This window comes from Salmo salar, chromosome 11, assembly GCF_965601325.2.
Source record: "Salmo salar chromosome 11, fSalSal1, whole genome shotgun sequence".
Lineage (NCBI taxonomy): Eukaryota > Metazoa > Chordata > Actinopteri > Salmoniformes > Salmonidae > Salmo > Salmo salar.
The window spans coordinates 30785254-30811021 of record NC_138301.1 but is presented as its reverse complement, the minus strand read 5'-3'; the positions used below and the strand labels follow the sequence as shown (position 1 = coordinate 30811021).

General features: G+C 43.5%; 1 protein-coding gene across 1 annotated transcript; it reads right to left on the bottom strand.

Moving 5' to 3' along the window:
• Window positions 1-1423: 1423 nt before the first annotated feature.
• irx5a (iroquois homeobox 5a) lies at window positions 1424-5098 on the bottom strand. The gene is made up of 3 exons (XM_014127327.3): window positions 4382-5098; window positions 2949-3354; window positions 1424-2435 (listed from the first exon to the last, which is right to left on the bottom strand). The coding sequence occupies exons 1-3, from the start codon at window positions 4622-4624 to the stop codon at window positions 1729-1731; spliced, it is 1356 nt and encodes a 451-aa protein (XP_013982802.2). The 5' UTR covers window positions 4625-5098; the 3' UTR covers window positions 1424-1728.
• Between the last annotated feature and the right edge of the window lie 20670 nt (window positions 5099-25768).

Genomic DNA, 25768 nt, shown 5'->3' with positions numbered 1-25768 from the left:
TAGAAACAGGAATATATATGTAATGTTGGGAGTAATTCCATGCAGCCATGAGCTAATGTACTCCCGTGTTGATCAACTGATTATAATGATACTAGAAACACTAAAGGTTCACTACTGATCATAAAACAAAACAAAATTGGCACCTGATAAAACAAATATTACTAGTAGTAATAATATAATAATAATTCGACTATAATTAACAGATTTTTTTTCAAAACATTTCCCAATATCTGTGCCAAATCAAGATACCATTTGTCTCATCTTACAAATCAGCCTTAATCAAAATTTCAAAGATTAGGCCACATTAACATGTTTTTCTCTCTCAAAAATCCACCACGGTATTGTATTTCTGGGAAGGAAATGGTTTGTCCCATGTTAATACATTGTAACATTCAGGTTTTCCCACTTGGTAGTATTGTTACAGTAAACATGTAATAACTGAGACCATTTCAAGTTGCTCTCTCTCTCTCTCTCTCTCTCTCTCTTTCTCTCTCTCTCTCTCTCTCTCTCTCTCTCTCTCTCTCTTTCTCTCTCTCTCTCTCTCTGCCTTCCAGTCTTTGGTCCATTTTAACTAGGCCATTCGATCAGGGACGGCTTTCCGTGACGGATTAAGAATGAGCCCAGTGAAATTAGGAGCAAGTGTGACACCTACCTGCGGAAGTGGGAAGGAAGAGTTTGAGCCTCGAGGACACTGAGAGGCTCGGTTATTGACTAAAACCGATTAAACCCTGGAAACTACCTGGCCTTTACTGTGTGCTTGACATGCTAGTCTTGCTATCCTCCTTCTGTCCAAACCTAACCATGAGTGTTTCACATCCAACGCGTCATTAAGGAGGCTCCAACATTAATGATATAACTGGCCAGTGTGCTCTGAAGCCATAAATGCATGGTTGCGTCCTTTTAACAGCTTTGCCACGCCTTGGAAATAGTAATGAGCTCTAAATTTGGCATAAAATCGAACTCATTACTGGAGTTCGCCACCTGATTGCTTTGCTTATAACACGTTGCGGTTGGAAAGTAATTGGGTTAAACGACTGGGCCTCCAGTTATGCCGTTGTTATCATATTCACCTTCATAAGTATCCTCCTACTGCACATGTAGAAGGGAATAGGAAACATAGAGCCAGAAATATACATATATTCAGTAAACTCTTGCCAACATCGTTGGCCAAACCCCACCAAAATGTAAATATTTGGGTAGACCTAAAAGGCTCTAGGCCTGTTGTATAAAGTTGAAGTGCTCTTTTTGTATCGAAAATGTAATTGATCCACCTGTCACGGGATAAAAGAACACAATCCCATCGATAAATACCTCTTTCATTTTCCATAATGTGTTTCTCTTTCAAGCCCTTCTGACACATTTTATAATAACAGTTGCCCCCCCCCCCTCTCCCGCTCCCCCCAGAATAATCGCTGCACACGTGTATTTTTTTCTCATAATTTACTTCAAAGATAGTGTATTGTCCATTTTAAATACAAAAATGCTACATTAAATATACATATTAGTCTTTAATACAAATAGACTCAGGCGACTGCAGCGATGAAGACCATTCTTGTTACATCTTTAGGATTAACCATTCAGAAACTAAGATTTAAAGATAAGCATTTACTCAGAAAATAACTGTTCTCAGAATTTTCCTTTATTATTATTATTATTTTTCTTATTTTTTGTAATGCAACCACAAATAATAAATAAAAGTCTGATGGATTTTTGAAAGGGATCAAGGTATTAAATGTTTGACATACCTTTCTTTAGTTCATAAGGGGAGTCTTTACAAAGATCTACCTGCGTTTGGCCTCTGCCTTTCTGGCTTTCTCTTACCAAAGCTTCTGCTCTATTTAACACAGTCTGGTTTAATCCATTGAAATGTGCCGTGGAGCCCGTGCCCGAGCCGTGATTGCTGTGACTGTGAAGATGTCCAAAGCTGCCATAGTTCGTGTAGCCCGGGTAAAAAGGGGACGTGTAGTAGATAGGCCTGGATAGGACTGTGCTGTTTGGGAGAGGACACTGTGGGGAGGACCGTGATGGTGACGCTGCATTGGTGGTGATCACTGTGCTGTGACCCATCCCATGGCCCTGCAGCCCGTCGCTGCTGCTCTTACACCTGTCGGAGGACGTTGCGATCTCAGCCAGGGACCAGAGTTTGGGTTTAGGGGCTGATGGGGAGGAGTGAATGACAGACGTCACGTTGCTGTTTACCGTGCCCGGCGCATGGCCCATTTCTGACGGCTTGTCTTGCACAACGAGCTCGGTTCCTCCCCGAGGCATGGCGGATGGAGACGAGGTGGTGGGTTTAGCAGACTCGGGTAGTAACTCTGTCCGATCCCCCTGGTCTTTTAATTCCGAGTCGCTCAGAAGGGGATCCGTTTCTTTGCCATGATTCTCCTCTTTAAATCTGTCGCACACTATGTCCCCCGGGTTCAGCAATTTATGATCTGCGGTGAGAGAGAAACAAGAGTTAAGTTACTGTGAAAAAGATGTATAACATTGACATAAGATACAGATAGGCTACCAATATGTTATAGGCGCCTAATTCATGCACTCATGCGTTCATATTTGTGCATGTGCTAATTACCATAATAATAGGCCTAGTTATCATAATAAGTCGGCTAATAAATAATAGGCCTGCAAACAACTAGGCATACAGCTACTGAAAACCGTGATATTAATGATTGTGTTTTAATCGTAATAATTATCATTAGGCGATACACAGCCCAGTCCACCAGCTGCAGCCCGCCTTATTATGCAGTTAAAGATAAATCGAATGCTAAACACTTTACGTCACCAGCAATTTTCAGCACATGATAAGTCAAACGAGGGGAGTTCAAGGTGATTATTATTTAAAGCAATTGTCCCATTATAAATAATATACCACCATTAACCAGCAATTCATTTTGCGCCCTGAGTGGAAACGACTGCGATAAAAAATTGATGATTTTTCTACAGACCTGACTCTGTGTCTGTCGAGTCTCCCTTGTCTGTCGGCTTGCTAGGCTCGTCGTCGTCATTCTTTTCCAGATCGATGTTCTCGTCTTCCTCCTCGTCCTCGCTCCGGTTCCGGGGAGTCCAGGTCATCTTGTTCTCCTTCTTTAGCCTCCTCCTGGCGTTGGCGAACCAGGTGGAAACTTGGGTGAGGGTCATTTTGGTGATGATGGCCAGCATGATCTTCTCCCCCTTGGTGGGGTAGGGGTTCTTACGGTGCTCGTTCAACCAGGCTTTGAGAGTGGCGGTGGCATCCCGGGTCGCGTTTTTTCGGTATGCCGGGTCACCGTAGGGGTATGAACCCAGGGGAGCAGCGTAGGGGTGATATCCTATAGACCCAGCCATGCCCGTCGTGTGGTCATAGGGAGAACTCTGAAAACAAAGCCGTCGAAAAGAAAATGCTTTTCAGATAATTGTCATAACAATTAAAACATTACAAAATACGTTTCAAACAATAACAAGGCACCATAATAAACACATACAAACACAAATACACACACACATACACACACACCTCTGACGTTTAGGTTGGTTACAATACATCAAACATCAGATTCGTCAGCAATGCACTTTTTTACATTTTACACAGATGGACATTGTTCTCAACTTTATTTTTCTTTGTGCGTTTTTGTATTCAAGATGCGCCTGTCTTTCTGACTGTAGCCACCACAAAGTAATCTATGCGTAGTGAAAGCAACCTCATTTACAAATTAGATGAAGCATTAGCATCATGCGTAACAGGCCTACCATGTCTTCTCTTCTCTTCTCATCATTCTACCAAGACAGGATTTTACTATCATTATTTCCCACTATTCTTCAGCTGGCCTACATACCTGGTTTCATTTGAGTATAACTGCGTGCTCAACTCACATTCATATTTAGAACATGTTAAATATTAGGATCTGTGTTCCCAAGTTAACGAACATTTGGTCAATGCCCATAAAAACAACCGAGTAGCCCTAAATATACGACTTTGTAATTTCTCATAGACTAATAAAGACCTTATCCAACAAATAACTATAGAATATAATATGTGTTCTACCGAGGTTGGGAGCTTGCTGTTTGTTATTGTATGCAAACTGCTTCAACACAACGACCTATTTCATTGTTCATTATTTACAGAAAATTGCATTTATCCAAAGAACAATAACATGCTAATTAGCCTAATTAGTTATTTTGCATGTTCCTCTTTGCATCAAATGGTTGGGCCTATTTACAACTAACTTACCCAAATGTAAAAGAGTCATCAGCAAAATACAGACGCACGCTAAACCAGAAATACATTTGCCTCATTTGTACCGTGCTTAAATTCTACACATAGGCCTACCAACAATACAATATAAGATTTTCCACCTTTTTTTAAAACTCGGCAATTTTGAGTCAATGCTCTCTCACTCACCACGTATGAAGCGAATGTGGCGGCCGCTCCCGCCTCCGCACTGTACGGGAGATGGGAGTTGTACCCGGGCGAAGCGCTGGTGAACGCGGTAGTTCCGGCATAGGGAGCAAAAGCAGAGCCAGATGAGGATCTACCAAGTTCTTCGGTCCTGGGTCCCGATATAACGCTGGTGCTGTACGCCGGGCATGAATACAGCGCCAAAGAAGGGGATGGCTGGTACAAGTAGCCCTGAGGATACGCCATGGTGAAAGCCCCGAAAGTAACCCACTTACTTGCGCACTTTTCCTCTTTATTTTCTCATGCACTGTCCGATTTCAGTCATAGGAGTCTCGTATCAACAGACCGCTGTCTGTTCCCCCTAAATTATTGTAGTAAAAAGTAAAAATATAAACAAATACATAGACTTAGATATAGATTTTTAGTCGCTGATAGTCAGCTACAACTGACCGTTGTGTTTGCTAGCTGCACTCTATTTTTCCTATCTCTCTCTCACTTGCTCACTCTGTCTCATGCCGTGCAGAAGAAGTTTTTTGCCTTCCGATGGGGGCTTTGCTTGGGAAAATGTCCTGCCAAGATGCTAAGTTAGAAATTGAGGATTCTGACGCCTACTACGTTCTTCACGCTCCTCCTATCGGGGTGTAGTCATCGAAGGAAAAGGCAAGCTTATGCTGGGTTAATACCACAGCCCTGCCTATCTCTCTATGTCTCTCTCTCTCCCTCTCCATGTTTTCTTTTTTTCTCCCCGCTTTCCCCCCTCCCTCTCTCCCTCTCTTTCTCTCACTAACAATCCCTCTCCCGCTATTTCTCTATTTTTTTTCTCTAACAAGGCTCGATGCTGTAGGACTCCAGTGCGCCAGCCCCTGGATGGCGATATCATGCGAGCCAGTAGATCAACTCCAACTTTCTTCTTATTCTAAATACACGAAGCCGTCACTTTCACACTTGATCAATAACAAATGGGCTGTTGTCTGACAGGAAGAGCTTTCCAGATACTGAAGGGATAAAAGCGATCCATGTTCTGCATGCTGCTCTTCTTTTTTCCATGGTTTATGGTTTATTGTTTCTTTTGAGCGCAAAACTTGTCTTTTTGAATAGATGCCTCGTAACAGCCTAACTGACTGTCGGTGATCCTACGTGACGTAAATTGAAATCCGCAACGGGAGCTAAAAATGGGCGACGGTTTTTGATTTGGATTTATTTTGTGCATATCGACATTCTTACGCCAGACGCATTTTGCGTTGTTAGGGTAAGACATGGCAAGAGCATGCACAAATGATGGCGCGAATAATACACAGTAGAATATAAATATAACCTTTATCCCAAACAATTTAGGTTTGGCTATTTGTGTAAACGTATGTTTTTTTCTTAACCAGCAATTTGTAATATTAGCTGAAATCTAGGAAGCATTCCACTCAACTGTGGGATAAGCAACTCTTAACGTGTGACAGCTGTTAACTGAAGCGGCTGCTAAATAGTTTTCTCCATGGATCCAGGAATAAACCAGTCAGATACACTCTCGCTCTCTCTCACCCCGAAAGTCATAAAAGCCCCAAGCGAGGACAGATTAGTACCATATGAACTACAGCAAATCCGCTATGACCACTGGATGTAATCTCCTTTGATGCCACCAGATACGTTTCTCTGCAGAAATATGCATAGTCCCGATTTATTTCATATATTGCGCTTATCGGCCATTATGGATATCCAGATTTTTCATTTCAGCACAATGGCTTTTTACGCACCTGTGCCATATATTAATAACTCCTGAATTATTTATTACATTATCATCAATATAATGACAGGCCAATATTAATAGGCCTAATGATAATACAAATATGTATACTAGTTAGGCTATACTATATAATAGTATTTATATTATAATAATATTGCACGATTTATTTTTAACTTGTAATAGTTTTATATTTAGAAAATACATTTTAGACTCATATTTTAACCACAATATAGGTATAATAATGCATATCCAGATTGAATTTGTTTTTGTAATACAGACATCCACAGGCCTTATAGTCACAGTGCTGATTGTTTCTGGCTTTATAGTTCAAATCTCCGATAAACCGAAAGGGATCGCTGTAGGCGCTGCTAAAAAGTGTGTGCATAGTGTCACGTGTTCCTACGCTTTGAAACCCTCTGGAGAGCAGCAGAGAGTGATGACGCTGGTACAGTGAGCCAATGCAGAGTTGGGGAAAGGCAAGAAAGATACATACATGAAGAGAGAATAATGATGGTGACAACGGTACTAGAATACCTACTTTTACAACCACCCGCAGTGCTATGATAGCCAAACTAATTATTGTTACCCCAACAGTTTTTCTTCCTCATGTTCTTGCAGCAACATCTATAACAACACACGTATATAAGGTTCAGGATACTAATGTTGATATTGTTTATACTAGACCTACTACATCTATTTTTGAAGAAAAAGTAGAGGTCTAGAAATAATGATATCCTACTCTACTGATGATGATCAGTATAATACTATTAGGCCTACTACTAATAATAGTACTACTATTATTGATAACATGTTGCCATTAATAAACTGAAAGCAAAGTCTAAATATTTTATTTAATGGTAGGCCTATGTCAATGTATTTCCCTTTTGAGCAGGACTACAATAGATATGTGCCATAAAGGTATATGCTACTGTTGTTTATAAATATTTTTTAAATATAGACTACAACGAACTATTAGCCTATAATTGATATTGTATAATATACCAATTAATCAATAATAATCTAAGTAAACACCTACTCAAGTGTAATTGTACTTTTCCCATTGAAGTTGTCATGAGTGCCCGCAAGGGCTTAAGCGACATTCATTGCATTATTGGCCAATTATATTTACTGTTCTTCAATGAGGGACGTAAATGAATGGCCAATGCTCAGTCACTCATCTCTGAATAGCATACCGGTTACCAGGGATACCGAGAGAGGAGAGCGGTATTTTGAATGACGTCAATATGCATTGATACTCTATTATCGACAATAATGACTTCCAGGCACCATACGCGCATGATAAGAGGTCTATTCTGAAGTAGGACGAGGAGGAGTGTGTGTGTGTGTGTGTGTGTGTGTGTGTGTGTGTGTGTGTGTGTGTGTGTGTGTGTGTGTGTGTGTGTGTGTGTGTGTGTGTGTGTGTGTGTGTGTGTGTGTGTGTGAGAGAGAGATCACAAGGAGCGGGAAAAATACTTATTGCTCGTGCTGAGGAAAAGGTAGGAAACGGATCATTTTCCTTTACAGAAATATACCCTTGCTGAAGTTGAGTGCACTCTCGCTTTTTTAATCGGTGATAATATTATAATAGAGCATAATCAAATACATGGGATGAAATAGTTTTCAAGTATAGGCTACTGTCTGCATGTTATAAATATGTCATGCCACTTTGAAGCTGTGTATGAACCTATTATATATGTATTTCAAATCAACTGTATATTCTACTTATATTTAAATATATTAAACGGCATAGCTGTCAAAACATACGTTTGATTAGATATAGAAAAAACGGACAATAAATTGACATATCCTATGACAGGCTCCAGCATGAGCTTTACGCACACTCTGCTGGGCATCATTGACTAGAAGCTATTCCAGGTGTCTTACACTTGTTAGACTTTTGTATAGATATGAAAAAGCAGTACAATTCAGACAGCTTCTGTAGGACTAGTCCACACTGGTCGAGAAACCAGTAAGAGCAGAAGAGAGAGCCCAGCGGTGGAGCAAACCAAACATGCATATGAAGGATGAAGCATCACAGTGAAAATGCCTGAGGGAGCAGGCGTAATCTAATTTGGATTTAGAGACTATTATTAGAAAGCATTAACTATTGTACTAGACTAATTGCCTCTCGCGTTCATAGAGATGATGGTTAAGTTTAATTAAGTTGGTTAACGTCAAGCGCTTGACAGATTCCTTCGTTGGCACAAGGTCAGGTATGCTGTGCTCTCTAGAAAGCAGTGGTTAGTTGGTACCTACAGGAGGGAAACCCGCTTCAAGTATTCATAAGAATTTAGAAGCCCTTCTAAATATGTGTCCTAAACCGATTAGTAGACACCAACTTTTCTTTGTTGTATTATCTGTGGGCTTTTGCTACTTGGAAGCCAATTGAAATTCAAAACAGTTTCGCTCCCAATGCTTTGGGGAGATCTGCTGCAAATAATGGATGCTATTTATTTTTGACCTTGCAGTTTTTTTAATGAAATGATTAAACATACGTGCACTGCGTCCCTCGACTGAACAACTGCACTGAATTTGCGGATCCTATTGCTGACAATAGCAATTCATTTGTAGGTGTCGCAACATTATTGTGGCTATACAACCTACTAACTAGTTGTAAAAGTATTAGTGATTGAATCATCACTACTGCTATTTATCTGGTGTCATAAGATGTTTTGGGGATACTTCATGAAATATTATGTTATTATCCAAGTTATCAATATGAAAATATTAAAAACCAAGATAATACACATTGTGTTGTTTTTGTGTATTTTTGTTGTTGGTTCATTTATTATTTAATGTATGCACCCATTTACTTATGCAGTCATATCCAAGTATTTCTCTTCTTTATAACTTAACTTCCATTTTGTAATGTGGTCAGAAGTCAGCAGTGTGTACGGCCATCTTTGTTGTGTGATGTCATGCTGCTATCCAGTTTTACTAGAGATGCCTACAGATGGTGGCATGGAGTTCACATCAGACTGATATTCAGGTCACACTCCTTTTACTTCAAATGTGAACCTAACTATATTTTCTGACCAACATTTGAAACAAACATTTAAATTACAAAACAGAAATTTCCCATTAGGTCTTTGTTAGTGTATGTATTGTTCATAAACAATCATATCATTACATGCAATCACTTGAAATAACTAGTTTAATAACATACTTATCGCTATAGTATAGACCAGGGCAACATTTCAACTGATTTGGTGGTCCCCTTGATATATATTTTTTCTAGGTCACTTCTGTCTGTGTCTGTCTGCCAATCTGAATTAAGATGAATGGGGCTAGAATGAGTCCACTCCTCTTTCTCTGGAGCCTGTCCTCCCCTCTGCTCCCCTCTACCCCAGGCTGAATGGAAGGGGCTGGGGTTAGCTAAGTGTTGAAATGATGACCCTATTATCACCATGATGAGAAGCCATTCAGAAATCAGAGATATCAGGCAAAGATTGGGCCCTTCCACCCTTTCTTCTCTCTCTCTCTCTCTCTCTCTCTCTCTCTCTCTCTCTGGCATCCCACTGCCAACTGTGCAGATTATGATTGATTTGCTTGAGACGGATTGCAGGAAGCAGACATTGATTTTTCAATGTCTTATCAAAAAATATATTTACAGTTGTATCCAGCTTTTCTATGGGTCACCACATCCCGTCCCATCCCACCCCACTCTGTTTTCTTTCTAAAGGGATAATACACCCTATTCCATGACAAGACAAATTACCTGTAATTTTATTTTAGAAATGAGTCCATAGCTCTAGCGACTAAATTAATATTGATTGGGCATAATGAAGCCTGAGTAAAGTGAAAACAAGCTCTTTGAGGCAGGCCTGACTGCATGGGCTCTGCTCTGTGGTGAACCCACGCCACCACTGTTATTATGCTATTATGTGCACTGTGGGAGAAATAATGCACATTTTATGCATATTATAGACTTATGATGATCCGCTTACCAGTTGTGTTGTTAGCCTAAAGATCACAGATGGTCCATGCTCATAAAGTGTACTGTATTCATCCCCCATTTCTACACCTCTCACTGGTGTAGGTAAACTGATTCAGGATCAGAGGGAATGTCTGTCTGTTGTCTTAGCAGATTTAAGAAAACAACTATTATGGAGGACTTGTTATGATAAAGCTATAGGTTCCATGTGGTTGCCGTTTCATATGCATATATATGACAACTCCTTTGAAGCTGTTGAGGTGTTCAACCTGAAAGGCCTTGAAAAGGCACAGCTCCGCTAAATATAAATCAACTAGTGGAATGATGATATACTGCACATCAACCCAGTCTAGTGGGGGAGTGGGTTATACCCTGGATATTAGCATTTTACTAATCCAATAGAAATTGTGTGAGTGAGAGTTGTGGATTGGCGGTTGGGTAAGACGTTAGAGATGCTGCTTGGTTATGTATGTGAAGGGTAATAGAAGCTGATGAGGTTGATGATAGATCACAGCCCAGGTAGTGTAAACACATTAACCCCTCAGGGCTGCCTGGTTATGTTGTGTACATGAGATATTTCCCATAAGCCCCCTTTCTTCTCATCCCATCAGCCCACTCTTCTTCCCTCCCCACCCTCTTCACCCTCTACTCCCTCCCCTCCTCACCCCTCTCGCCTCACCATTCTTCTCCCCATCAACCGCCTACCCTTCCTCCTCACCCTACTAGTTTGGAGCACAAACTACCACCAGCCGCACCAGTAGCAGCAGCAGCTACGTACTATAATCTGTCAACATGCCCTTTAATAGGAGCTAGTGAGAAAACAACACATCCTAGTTCCCAGTTCCAGTTGTGCTGTTGATCTCTTGGTGCAGATGTCAAAGAACACACAGAGAGGAGAGAGGAGGAGAGGAAAATAAATGATCCCTGGAGAGATTGGAGCATAATTAAAAGTGTATTTTAATAGGCTTGTAATGCTGAAGTGAACACATTCCAGTCTTGTTGCCTTAAGTAGAGGGCGAGCTCTGTGGCTGGCTGATGGTTGGAGGAGGGCAGTGGGGTTTTGCTGAGGGAGCTTGTAAACAATATTACCCTGCCCGTTATCAGACAGGCAGGCTCCGCCTGGTGTCGGTCACTGGCTGCACTTACAGTAGGGCTACAGGACTGTGTTTGAAATGGCACCCTATGCCCTATGTAGTGCACTACTTTGGTCAAAAGTAGTGGACTAATAAAGAATAGGGCTTTGGTCAAAAGTAGTGCACTATATAGGCAACAGGGTACCATTTTGGACACTCCTCAGCACTTTGCCCTCGTTCTTTCCCACACACCCCGTTCCATTATGTCTTTTGTTTCCCTAAATGAGGTCTTTTCATCCAGAACAGAACACCACCTCTCTCTCTCCACCTCTCTCTCTCTGTTTTTCTCTCTCTCTGATTCTCTCTCTTTCTTTCTCTCTCTCTCTCTTGCTCTCTCTCTGTTTCTCTCTCTGTTTCTCTCTCTCTCTCTCTCTCTCTCTCTCCTCTTTCTGCCTATAGCCACTCGGACCAGTTTTGTCTGTCTACCTCCTACATTAAACCCACTACAGACCCAGTGGTAGGTTACAGTGAGAAAAGGGATTGCAGGGCCTTGATTTGAGGCCTGTACACTGTAATCAAATGAGCCTGGTTAAAGACCAGAGTAGAGCAGAGTAGGAGGAGGAGTAGTATGTTCTGCTATACATTTCAGTGCAGCGATGTTGCTTTTTTGTGTTTTCTAAGGGAGGCCTTTGATGCCATATCCTCTTACCTTTGTAGTCCTAGCAGCCATGTTTCATAAACACACAATGGAAACATCCTTGAACATTTGAAATGTAGATTGCTCTCTCTCCCCGCCACTCTGCATTCCGCACGTGCCCAGTCGCATTCTCCCTCTCCTTCTCTCTCCCAGCTCTGAGGTATAGAGTTACCTCTCCCACTGCCTGTGATACACTTACTGGTTTTACAGTCAATCCCCTCTGTTCTGTGTGTCATGTATAATCTGCAGAAACAACAATGCCCACATGGTTTTCTTCTCTGTAATGAAGTATGTATTCCAGTGCAACAGTGGCGCTGTGTTCTCTGTATTCATTACAGTGGGTTTTTGTTTCAGGACAATAACCACCAGCCAGCAGCTTTAACACACTGTGCTGTATGATTTGTGTGAGGAAGCGCCAGGTGTAAACTGACAGCAGAATGTGATGTAGGCGTTGTTGTCTGTATAATCACGTCTCTCTGGATATTGTTTTTATTGCACATCAGTAGTAAGCTAGGTTTACTAAATTGTTGTACACTGTATAAACAGAGGCAATAGTAAACTTGAAATCGTTGTCCACATTATTGTCTTTGTAATCAATTTGTTTCCTCAGTCAGGCCCTTTTTTGAGAGACCGACAGCACACAGCACCTGACACACCGCCCTGGGCCCTGGGTGATAGAGCCAGACGCAGAGCTCCTCTCCTTAATGCCTCACACCTGGTGCAGATCTGGGGAGGCTTCCACCACAGGTACTGTCTTACGTCCTCTCAATCCCCTAGTCAAACCCCTCAGGTATTTTTTCCTCCCCAGTGAATGTCCATGAGGTGAGTTTGTTTCCCTTTGCCACCCGACTCTCAGCTCAAGGCCCAGTGTGTGTGTTGTGGTTTAGGAGTTATCAGGTGGTGTCTATAATCCCACAGTCCATCCTCCTCATGACTCTCTCCTCTCCCCCCTTATTTCTCTGTGATGTGTTTAACAACTGGGCGCACTAGCTATCTGCGAGTACTACTCACCTTTCAGCTGCCTTACAGGCACATCTGCTGCATGCCGTAGTGACTAAGACTGAGACGCCATAGCTAACCAGCTAAGGTAAACACAGCAGGGAGATCAAAGGAAAGGCAGTCTGCAGGCTCGGCTGCCGCTACGGCACCTGAGTGTGTTGACGGCAACGCACCGGAGCGTGACATGACCTGGCAATGGAGACGCCTTTAGAGTGGAATACCCACTTTGTGCCATTTATTTTGATCCAGACCAAAACAAGCCGCAGGCCTAATATAGTTCTATATATGTGACATAGTTCTGCAGATACGACTCAGTTAAGTTGAAAAGTGTTAAATTGAAAAGTGTTATGTTGAAAAGTGTAAATTGTTTTGTTGTTATAGTTTCCTAGAAGGTATTGAAGGAAACATATTATTGAAATAAAATGTAATCTTGTTTGAAAATACTGTACTATCATTTGCATAAAATAGCATATGAACGATACTGTTATTTTATAGACGTGCTTTATTTGTGTTGACATGTGACTCCTTCCTCCCTGATGCAAATGAAACCTAAACATTAGTGGAGGGGAAGGCAACCGTGGCACATAAAGGGTTCTCTGAGCCTCCAAACACTTTTAACAGACAACTATCACTAATCACTCCCAGTGCGCTGTGGCGTGTAATTACTCTGCCAAACGTTTGCCGTTCAGAGTTTAGCACCGGGAGCCCTGAACTGCGCTTCCCTGTCTGTCGTCACCATGCTGGGTGTGTGTGGTGGGAGCTGTGGGGGAGGCTTTCTTCCTCTCTCTCTCTCTCCCTCTCCCTCTCTCTCTTTCTCATGCTCTCTCTCTCTCTCCCTCCCTCCTCCCCCTTTACCGCGGGCTGGAAACTGAGCCTCCCTCTCAATATTTAGAGAAAGGTCCTCCACGTGGGAGAGGAGAGGAGGAGAGGGCTGACTGAGGTTGGTGCTTCCGGCTTTGTGGGCGCCTATTTAAACAGGCTTTGAAACCTTAGCCATCCGGAGATCAGAAATAGCCTTATTGACTGGGCCCAGGAGTGAATGAGCAGACAGGGTCCGGAGAGTTCACCCTGCAGAGCTGAGCACAGGGGACGCATGCTAGAATGCTCTACAAAGGGCAACAGACATTAATTTTACATTAGAGAAAAATAACAGCACTGGGGATTATTTTTAGGGTTTTCAATGGTTTCACTTCAGGGTTGAATTACCACTTTGTGTTTGGATTATTTCTACAATTTACTGCTCATATTGTTTTAAAATCCCAGCATCCCAGAATATTACTTTAACCCCCCCTCTCTCTCTGTCTCTCTCTCTCCCTATTTACTTTATTTAACTAGGCAAGTCTGATAAGAACAAATTCTTATTTACAATGACGGCCTTTTACCAAGGAGGTTGTCTGTCTGCTGTGTGTGATGTGTCCTCTATCTGTGTGAAGGCTGATAAGACGACACGATACAAATGCACTGTGAAGGAAGCTGACTGGAGAGCAGGTAGGGAGTACAGAGCAGGGAGAGGAAGCTGACTGGAGAGCAGAGCAGGTAGGGAGTACAGAGCAGGATGAGGAAGCTGACTGGAGAGCAGAGCAGGTAGGGAGTACAGAGCAGGGAGAGGAAGCTGACTGGAGAGCAGAGCAGGTAGGGAGTACAGAGCAGGAGAGGAAGCTGACTGGAGAGCAGAGCAGGTAGGGAGTACAGAGCAGGGAGAGGAAGCTGACTGGAGAGCAGAGCAGGTAGGGAGTACAGAGCAGGGAGAGGAAGCTGACTGGAGAGCAGAGCAGGTAGGGAGTACAGAGCAGGGTGAAGAAGCTGACTGGAGAGCAGAGCAGGTAGGGAGTACAGAGCAAGGAGAGGAAGCTGACTGGAGAGCAGAGCAGGTAGGGAGTACAGAGCAGGGTGAGGAAGCTGACTGGAGAGCAGAGCAGGTAGGGAGTACAGAGCAGGGAGAGGAAGCTGACTGGAGAGCAGAGCAGGTAGGGAGTACAGAGCAGGAAGAGGAAGCTGACTGGAGAGCAGAGCAGGTAGGGAGTACAGAGCAGGAGAGGAAGCTGACTGGAGAGCAGAGCAGGTAGGGAGTACAGAGCAGGGAGAGGAAGCTGCCTGGAGAGCAGAGCAGGTAGGGAGTACAGAGCAGGGAGAGGAAGCTGACTGGAGAGCAGAGCAGGGAGAGGAAGCTGACTGGAGAGCAGAGCAGGTAGAGAGTACAGAGCAGGAGAGGAAGCTGACTGGAGAGCAGAGCAGGTAGGGAGTACAGAGCAGGAGAGGAAGCTGACTGGAGAGCAGAGCAGGTAGGGAGTACAGAGCAGGAGAGGAAGCTGACTGGAGAGCAGAGCAGGTAGGGAGTACAGAGCAGGGAGAGGAAGCTGACTGGAGAGCAGAGCAGGTAGGGAGTACAGAGCAGGGAGAGGAAGCTGCCTGGAGAGCAGAGCAGGGAGAGGAAGCTGACTGGAGAGCAGATCAGGGAGAGGAAGCTGACTGGAGAGCAGAGCAGGTAGAGAGTACAGAGCAGGAGAGGAAGCTGACTGGAGAGCAGAGCAGGTAGGGAGTACAGAGCAGGAGAGGAAGCTGACTGGAGAGCAGAGCAGGTAGGGAGTACAGAGCAGGAGAGGAAGCTGACTGGAGAGCAGAGCAGGTAGGGAGTACAGAGCAGGGAGAGGAAGCTGACTGGAGAGCAGAGCAGGTAGGGAGTACAGAGCAGGGAAAGGGAAGGAGAAGGAAGGGGATCCCATAATGACTATTAGCTGGATTTCACGGGCTGCCTCTGATCTCCTGCTATGACAGGAGCCTTTATGAGAGGCTGGGTGTGCCAGGATCACAGCCTGGTTCCCCCTGTCCTGTCTCAGAGTATAATGACAGACACACACACACACACACACACACACACACACACACACACACACACACACACACACACACACACACACACACACACACACACACACACACACACACACACACACACACACACACACATATGCAAGCACACACACACACATGCAAGCACACACCAGCTGTACAGTGGACGATAGGACGCTATACAGTGGCTTGCGAAAGTATTCAGCCTCTCCTTGGCATTTTTCCTCTTTTGTTGCCTTACAACCTGGAATTAAAATAGATTAAAAAAAAAAAAAATCTTACTGTGGAACAAACAAGAAACAAGACAAAAAAACAGAAAACTTGAGCGTGCATAACTATTCACCCCCCCCCCCCCCCCCAAGTCAATACTTTGTAGAGCCACCTTTTGCAGCAACTACAGCTGCAAGTCTCTTGGGGTATGTCTCTATAAGCTTGGCACATCTAGCCACTGGGATTTTTGCCCGTTCAAGGCAAAACTGCTCCAGCTCCTTCAAGTTGGATGGGTTTCCGCTGGTGTACAACAATCTTTATGCCATACCTCATAGTCTCAATTGGATTGAGGCCTGGGCTTTGACTAGGCCACTCCAAGACATTTAAATGTTTCCCCTGAAACCACTCGAGAGTTGCTTTAGCAGTATGCTTAGGGTCATTGTCTTGCTGGAAGGTGAACCTCCGTCCCAGTCTCAAATCTCTGGAAGACTGAAACAGGTTTCCCTCAAGAATTTCCCTGTATTTAGCGCCATCCATCATTCCTTCAATTCTGAGCAGTTTCCCAGTCCCTGCCGATAAAAAACATCCCCACAGCATGATGCTGCCACCACCATGCTTCACTGTGTGGATGGTGTTCTCAGGGAGATGAGAGGTGTTGGGTTTGCACCAGACATAGCGTTTTCCTTGATGGACCTGTTTGGAGAACTTCTTGGTCTTCATGGTGCTGCTTGCTTGGTGGTGCCCCTTGCTTAGTGGTGTTGCAGACTCAGGGGCCTTTCAGAACAGGTGTATATATACTGAAATCATGTGACAGATCATGTGACACTTAGGTTGCACACAGGTGGACTTTGTTAAAATAATTATGTGACTTCTGAAGGTAATTGGTTGCACCAGATCTTATTTTGGGGCTTCATAGCATCACTTTTCAGTTTATTTTTTGGGGGGAATTTTTAAAACAAGTATTATTATTTTTTTTCACTTCACCAATTTGGACTATTTTGTGTATGTCCATTACATGAAATCCAAATAAAAATCAATTTAAATTACAAGTTGTAATGCAACAAAATAGGAAAAAATGCCAAGGGGGATGAATACTTTTGCAAGGCACTGTACAAGATGTTGATTTGATTTGATTTCTACATAATTTTTCTGGTGTGTTCTTATTATTTGATCATTTCGCTGTCATTCATTGACTGACCATTGGGGTGAGGTTTTGGGGTGAAGTACTGTAGGTCTTTCCCAGGGCAATAGATATCATTTTTTTGCTTGCCATACGGCCTATCCATTTAGAGAATAGTGATTATTTTAGCATGTAGTACAATGTAAAATGTCTATCATTATCTTCATTTGAAAAGTACATTTGCAAGATATCGTTATGCCATTACACCACTAAATTTACAGAGCTTAATTTGAATGTCTCTCTCAGTAGCTGTGATATTGTAAAGGCTTTTCAGAAAGCTCTATTTTATCGTTGATGTAGTAATTTCACTTCCTCAGTGGGTTGCGACTAAAAATACAGGCGGGATTAGCTTCACGACCAGACTATCTCAGCAGGCTTTGATAACATAATGGGAGCTGGCTGCGCATGCTAACAACCATCTGATATGGGTTCATAACTCTACAAAACTACACAAGATACTTCAGGGTTTAAAAAAAGTATAAAATGCGATGATCATTTTAAATTCTCATGAAAAAATTATGTGTGTCTCTTTCCGTGTTAATTCCTTTGTTGAGGCATATTTTTAAAAGATGAAAACACTTTCTTTACTGACTTTCTATTTTTCTTCTTTCTATTCTGCACAAATTAGCTACGGTCCTGGAGGGCAAAATGAGAGGAGGTTACTGGAAGACTATGTGTTTAATTAATTGAAAAATGCTCAAATTGCTTTTACAGTTGTTATGTGAAGTGAAAAAAAGGAATCCATGTTGCCAGTACTCAACCATAATTAGTACCCAGGGGAATGAAATATTTTGCATTAGCCATGTTGCACCACTTAGGACACAAATGTCTATTTTAGCTATGAAAGCAATGCTGCCTTAAGTGCAGTGTCTGTAGAAGACAGCTGTGGGGAGCTGAGGGGAGCAGGCTGGTGTATTTCACTGAGACACCCCAGTGGTCTGGGGGACCGGAGGGGTCCTTCCACATAGGGCATGCAGAAGAGATATGGCAGTTGAACTCCCATGGGTTAAGCATTACTCATAGTATTTAGGTTTCTAATTAGACCGCGGGACTTCGTCCATCGCTGATGGTCTCAATGGGAACAAATGAGAATCACCCCCATTTTGAGAGAGAGAAAGAGAGAGGGAGGTGAGAGATTGAGAGAGAGAGAGAGAGAGAAGAGAGAGAGAGAAGAGAGAAAAGGGGAGCAAAAAGGGACCAAGGGAGAGAAAAGCCCTTGTTTATTCAAACTTTAACTAGACATTGACTTTACAGTAATGGTATCAGTGGTTTGTTGTAGTGTTCTAGAGAGGGAGGCTATGGAGCCTTAATGAGTTGTGGCTGTGGTAGACGATGGCAGGAGGGCCATGAAGACCTACAACCAGCCCCATCTTTAACTGTCCCTAATGGTTTGAGGGCTTGAGGTGACAGTCAACTGGGGTTCACGGTACGCTAGGCCACCTTGCCTGGATACTCCGCTATCTGGCTGGGGGATTCTCCTCGATCCTCATCTTTACCACTGATTGGTCTGTATGTAGCTAGCTAGCTTAGGCATCAACAGCTGACCACAGCAACTGCTGGACTTGTCAAAGTGCATCAGGTTACCAGCTAATGAGAAGTAATAAGGGTTATCCCAACATCACAAGACATTGATCTTCATGCACAGCGGGATTTAGAAAGGGAGTCAAAGAAGGTACTTTAGAGATTGGATTTGGAATCTGAACCCTGTTTTCTGTGTGTATAGTGGAGGCTTGAGGAAAGACAACATAGTGGTAATTAAATGTACTGACTTTGGACAGGGAGCTGAATGTTTTCACAGTGTAACATATCTGGGCTCAACAGAAATTGATCTCTTGGATTAGACACCAGAGGGGACTACACAGGCAATTACCACTCTAAATGGTATATTCATCCAGAATAACTGTTGTCAGATATAGGCCTTGGGCAGATACATAATCCACTGTAATCTCCCAGTGTTGTGACACTCTCACCATAGGGTCAACACACCCTGAAGGCATTTATTCAGCTTGTATCTTACTTGTTGTATAAAGGGTTTATCTGTGCTAATGTGGCCATTAAAGTTAGATTTAAAATAAAAGCCTAATGGTTTCTGGCTGTAAATCATGTTCAGCATGCACAATACAACAAGCATGTAATACTGATTTAAACCAGTTTATTATCAGAAATTTCTGAAATTCAATTCTTAGTAGTTCACTTGTTAAAAGAACATTGAAAAGCCTCCACCATCCCATAAAACAATTTAATCTCAAGATTATTAAAAATGAAAGAATTAGTGAAGAAAATCCATGCGTAAAATTACTGTCCATTCTACTTCAGGCAACATTTCCCAACAGTGGGAAATATGTTAATTGGGGTTCCTAAAGTAGTTTAATCCTCAGGTTATTTAATTTCCCCAAATAGCCTGAGTTGCATTGGGACAGCAAGAAATGAACGAAAGCCCACTGCCTGAAAACGAGAGAGAAATCCAATGGCCTGAGAGAAGGGGAGAGAGTGAGAGAGAGAGTGGTAGAGATTGAGAAAAACCATAGTTCCAAAGGTACAGCAACAATTCATAATGATCTCAATAACTGCCAATGGAACTTTCTACCACACTGTCTTTCCCAGAATCCCTGGTGATATTTGTTGTTCTGAGACCACAGTGCTAACCGCTCATAACAAGAACCTGGCAGAGCCCCAGAGTTCAGGGCATTGCCTGCTAACAGTGCCCTCCTTCCCCCATCCTAGTGTCCACAAACAGTGCCTTCCTTCCTCCTATCCCAGTGTCGACAAACAGTGCTCTCCTTCCCCTTATCTCAGTGTTCACTAACAGCACATTCCTTCACCCTATCCCAGAGTCCATTAACAGTGCCCTCCTTCACCCTATCCCAGTGTCCACTAACAGTGCCCTCCTTCCCCCTATCCCAGTGTCCACTAATAGTGCCCTCCTTCCCCCTATCCCAGTGTCCACTAACAGTGCCTCCTTCCCCCTATCCCAGTGTCCACTAACAGTGCCTTCCTTCCCCCTATCCCAGTGTCCACTAACTGTGCCTCCTTCCCCCTATCCCAGTGTCCACTAACAGTGCCCTCCTCCCCCCTATCCCAGTGTCCACTAACAGTGCCTTCCTTCCCCCTATCCCAGTGTCTACTAACACTGCCCTCCTTCCCCCTATCCCAGTGTCCACTAACACTGCCCTCCTTCCCCCTATCCCAGTGTCCACTAACACTGCCCTCCCACCCCATGTCTGCTCCCAGTGCCCCATTGTGTGAAACCACTGACCGTACGGCTGCTCTCCTTTCTCATCCAGCCCAGCAAATAATGTGGAAAAGAAAAAAAAGAAAATGGATAGCCTTGAAAAGAACAACCAAATCAAGTTGCCTCGCTGTTGCAGACTGTTCAAACTTGAGAGAGGACAATGCAAGTGCTAAACCATCCGTTTGAATGCTGCAGCGGATCCTTTGAAGAGCAGAGCAAAGCAGAGGTCTGGACAAAGCAGAGGTTTGGACAAAACGTGTTACAAGTTAACACAGTACAACAATCAACAATCACTGACATTTGTTGAGAAGTTCATGCATATTTACATAAAACAAAATACCTCATATTGATAATGGAAGTTCTGTAATGTAGTATATTTGGATTTTGGGAGAATAAAATTCTAGATTTGAATCTCCACTGCCGTATTATATTATGGTGGGGACACTTGTTTCCTAAATGTGGCCTGAGAGGGAGATTCTCAGACACATGAGGGAAACCTGGTATATTTACAGATTTATACTTTTTCTCCCCAGTTGGTAGTTACAGTCTTGTCCCATCGCTGCAACTCCTGTACGGACTTGGGAGAGGTGAAGGTCGAGAGCCATGTGTCCTCCGAAACACAACCCCGCCAAGCCACACTGCTTCTTGACACACTGCTTGCTTAACCCAGAAGCCAGCCACACCAATGTGTCCAGCTGGCGACCGAAGTCAGAATGCATGCGCCCGGCCGCCACAAGGAGTCTCTAGAGCACGATGGGACAAGGACATCTCACCCTCCCAAATCCTCCCCTAATCCGGACGACACTGGGCCAATTGTGCACCGCCTCATTGGTCTCCCAGTTGTGACCGGCTCAGACACAGCCTGGGATCGAACCCGGATCTGTAGTGACGCCTCTAGCACTGAGATGCAGGGCCTTAGACCGCTGTGCCACCCAGGAAGCCCTTATTTACAGAATTAACGACACACTCCATCCACCACACAGCAGCTGTCTGCTGCACTTAGCTGATTGAGAACTGGGCCTGTTCTGCTCTCCCATTTGTGGAGCCTTGCCATTGAACAGTTGGGCAGGTTGATGTGTGGTTAACTCTCTATCCTGACGGACGCTAGAAATCAACACTGACACTCCCATGCAAACGCAAACACTTGTTCAGGCAGATTGGTTGTGTCGGGACCGGATACCAGAATACCTCTTTTGTTCGGTGTGTGTTACTGTAAAGTTGATTAGGCCAGTTGTCTACACAGTACACTCGTTATATGGGTAGTATCTAAGCACTGGAAGTAGTTAGATGTTAGCTGTGTAGCATTTTAGTGTTTAGCTCTACAATATATTTTCTATGTTACTGAACTGAGTGAATATATTCAAGGCTTGTTTATTACACAAGGTTGTAAGTTTTGTTTTCCAGTAAAATGTTTCTGTGTTTTGTTCACTGCAGGCAGAATTCACAGAGAGTGAGAGAGGGCTTCAGGCTATCCCCACTCGCAGCTAGCAAAGTTGTTCTCCCCGTCGGGACTACAAGAACACAATGTAAGTAAATAGATAAACCATAACTTATACTCTAGATAAAACTTACAGTACTTCAGGTATTTTCACTAGGCACTTTAGAGATATTTATAATTTTATATACTTGAATTTTGTGGATGTCACTGTATATTCACCTATCCCATATCCATATGTCTGTGGAACGCTATGAATGCAAAGCCAGACAGTAAGCAGTATATCATAACATATAATAGGAATAATGTCCCTTTGATTTTTGGAGTTCCGATCTGAACACCTGTCACTTTTTGGCAAGGGCACGCCCCAGCACCAGGTCTCTCCTGCTGGAGTTGGGGGAGGGTATGTGTGTGTCTCAGTGCCTCAGTGTGTGTGTGTCTCAGTGTGTGTGTGTGTGGTGTGTGCATGTTTGTGAGTGTGTATGTGTGTAAGAGGGAAGTAGAAGATGAAACAGCCGTCGAGGAGGTGTTGATCACACAGCCAGACAGGGTGAGTGACAGACAATACCTGCTGTAAAATTCCCTCACATCTCCGCTGATCTGTATTCATAGATCTTGTCTGCTCCGCAGCACCAAACTGTACCCCACACCAGCCAGTTCCTTTAGTACGCACCGCCCCACTCCTCACACTCACTTCACTCCTCAACTCACGTTAGACCCCTCTCCTTTTCTTCCTTAAGTATTTACCAAGTCTTTGTTCTCTGTCTAAATGATAGCTCTGATCACTAGCTAGAGAGGCTGAAAGAAGCTCTCTCTCTCTCTCACTCTAACAATATGGACTTTCTTTATTCCACCACTCCACTCCTAATCTCACCTAATTCGGATTCTTCAAATGTAAGTCTTTCCCGTTAAAGTGTGTTCTCAGACTCCAAATGCCTAACAGATGTCTGGTCTGTGTCATGTTTCTTTGTGAAGAATTGTTAAGGGGCTTCAAAACTCAATGAGTAAAAAGCTCATGCAGAATGAACATTTATTCGCCACACTACATCCCTATCACCACTGCTTGAATTATATACCAGTATTTAGTAAATCCATACATTGTTTGGTTATGATGAAATATCTGGATGACGCTGATGGAAGTTTATGTATGATCTTTGTCAGAGCTATATCAATGGTGGAACTGGAAAAAAAGAGTATGTCTGTTACATGTCCTACCCCTATCCTATGGCTGAGCACAGTGCACCAACTTCCTGAAACACATTCTATGTTACAACAGAAAACAGAATTGAAATACAGGACTACACAGAGTCAGCCTGTACAACTGAATTAGTTTTGTTGTGGCAGATCTAGGCAATAGTTTTGACTGACTATGTGTCGTTTAATTTCTGCGGAGAATTGTTTTGACAAAACAAGTTAGCGTTAAAGTGGGAAATGTCGGCTAAAACAAAAGGCTGTTTCTTTTTGCACCTATGTGAAGCATGTGTCAGTCTTCAGCGCGGTGTTCCACTGGAAGTGACATCAGAGCCCTGGAGGGCTTGTGCTGGGAGAAGGAGCTGTTTTGATATGATTTCACAGAACAGAGACGGTAGACCAAACAGAGCAGTCTCAGGGCTTGTGTCTGTCTATCTCTGTTGTTAGAATTTCACTATACAAACAGTAGCAATGAACTTAAAGGTGCTTTTCCATGCAGGAGTGGATCTTTCTTTTTCTGTCTGTCACCTGCAATGAATGCAGAATTAAAGTGTAATGGATTTCGTTGCTAATTTATACTTTATTGTGAACTTTTTGACATGGATGCTGGCAGACTGGGAGTGTCTGTCTTCAATAACTTCATCATCCTGTCCACTGAACAAGACTGCCGTACATGAAACTGCCAGAATAAAGGATACCCCAACATAAAGTGTCTTAATAGGGCATTTGGCCACCACAAGCCACCAGAACATCTTCAGTGCTCATTGGCATAGATTCTACAAGTGTCTGAAACTCTATTGGAGGGATGCGACATGATTCTTTCATGAGAAATTCCATCAGTTGGTGTTTTGTTGATGGTGGTGGAAAATGCTGTCTCCGGTGCCACTCCAGAATCTCCCTTAATGTTTTATAACTGGGAATTTTTATACATGACCCTAAGCATGATGTGATGATAACGGCTTAATTGACTAAGGAACCACACCTGTGTGGAAGCAGCTGCTTTCAATATACTTTGTATCCCTCATTTGCTGAAGTGTTTTCTTTATTTTGCCAGTTAACTGTATTCTTTTATTCATCATATTATCTCAAATTGGGTTGACTGAGTTTGACCTACATTTCAACTCCTATTGGCTCTGTTTATGCATTCTGATTGGGTGTATAGTTCAAGACGACCATATGAACCACCAACCTGATTGAATGTCACTGGACAGAACCAGTGATTGACCCTATAGGTGAACAGAGCACCTTACTGGCTGTCTCTAGCCTGGACTGTGTCTGGCTCGGAGGTGATGATGCCCATAGCCCATCAGAGATTGATGGAGGGCAGACACCAGCAGCAGGAATGAGCTCCATGCTTTGAAGTCCTCCACATGGAGGGAAATTGATATATCAGTTTAAGACCCAGACCCTATTAAAGGAGGCCCGTCAGGTTAATGCAATAGCCTCCACATTTCCCCCAACCCCATTCAGGCCGCTCGGACAGGGCCCTAATTCCTGCCCCTACTCGCCCCACTCGCACCAATCTCATTTTATCTTTTCCCATCAGCAATATTCCTCCCATTGGAGGCAATAAGGCGTGGAGTAAATCACACAGTTAAACACTGGGGCTATCCCAGAAGTTCTCTCTCTCTCTCTATTTCTCGGCATCTCTCTTTTGCATCTTTCTCCCTCTCTCTCTCTCTCTCCCTCCAGCCCGGGATTCTCGTGGCATCAGGATCGTACGCCGTTCGGCTGGTCAGTGGAGGGCCTCGGTCTGTCAAACACCCTCCCCCTTAGCCTTCCATCACTCAATGGGCCCCCTACTCCCACCCTACCCTTCTTCCAGCTAGGCCTCATCCAGGCAGGCTCTGTCCTCTGGTCAAAGAGACAAATCAAAGGATCCCGGGACCTCAGAGGTGAGCCTTGGTCTCATTCATTTTTAATGGCATGCAGAAATACATTTACATAAAAAATGTAGAGTGGTGTCTTTTCAATTCAGACATCCTGTATTTATTATTAAACCTTTGTCTTTGGGGTCAGATCACTGGATATTGGCTGTCCATCAGAATCAGAATCAGAATCCAAGATGGCTTAGCAGTGCAGACGTGTTTGTCGTTGTCCCATGTAAATGTTGTCTATTTTTTGTCTTTTTTGTACATATTTCATTATACACTGCTCAAAAAAATAAAGGGAACACTTAAACAACACATCCTAGATCTGAATGAAAGAAATAATGTTATTAAATACTTTTTTCTTTACATAGTTGAATGTGCTGACAACAAAATCACACACAAATAATCAATGGAAATCCAATTTATCAACCCATGGAGGTCTGGATTTGGAGTCACACTCAAAATTAAAGTGGAAAACCACACTACAGGCTGATCCAACTTTGATGTAATGTCCTTAAAACGGGTCAAAATGAGGCTCAGTAGTGTGTGTGGCCTCCACGTGCCTGTATGACCTCCCTACAACGCCTGGGCATGCTCCTGATGAGGTGGCGGATGGTCTCCTGAGGGATCTCCTCCCAGACCTGGACTAAAGCATCCGCCAACTCCTGGACAGTCTGTGGTGCAACGTGGCGTTGGTGGATGGAGCGAGACATGATGTCTCAGATGTGCTCAATTATATTCAGGTCTGGGGAACGGGCGGGCCAGTCCATAGCATCAATGCCTTCCTCTTGCAGGAACTGCTGACACACTCCAGCCACATGAGGTCTAGCATTGTCTTGCATTAGGAGGAACCCAACCGCACCAGCATATGGTCTCACAAGGGGTCTGAGGATCTCATCTCGGTACCTAATGGCAGTGAGGCTACCTCTGGCGAGCACATGGAGGGCTGTGCGGCCCCCCAAAGAAATGAAATGCCACCCCAC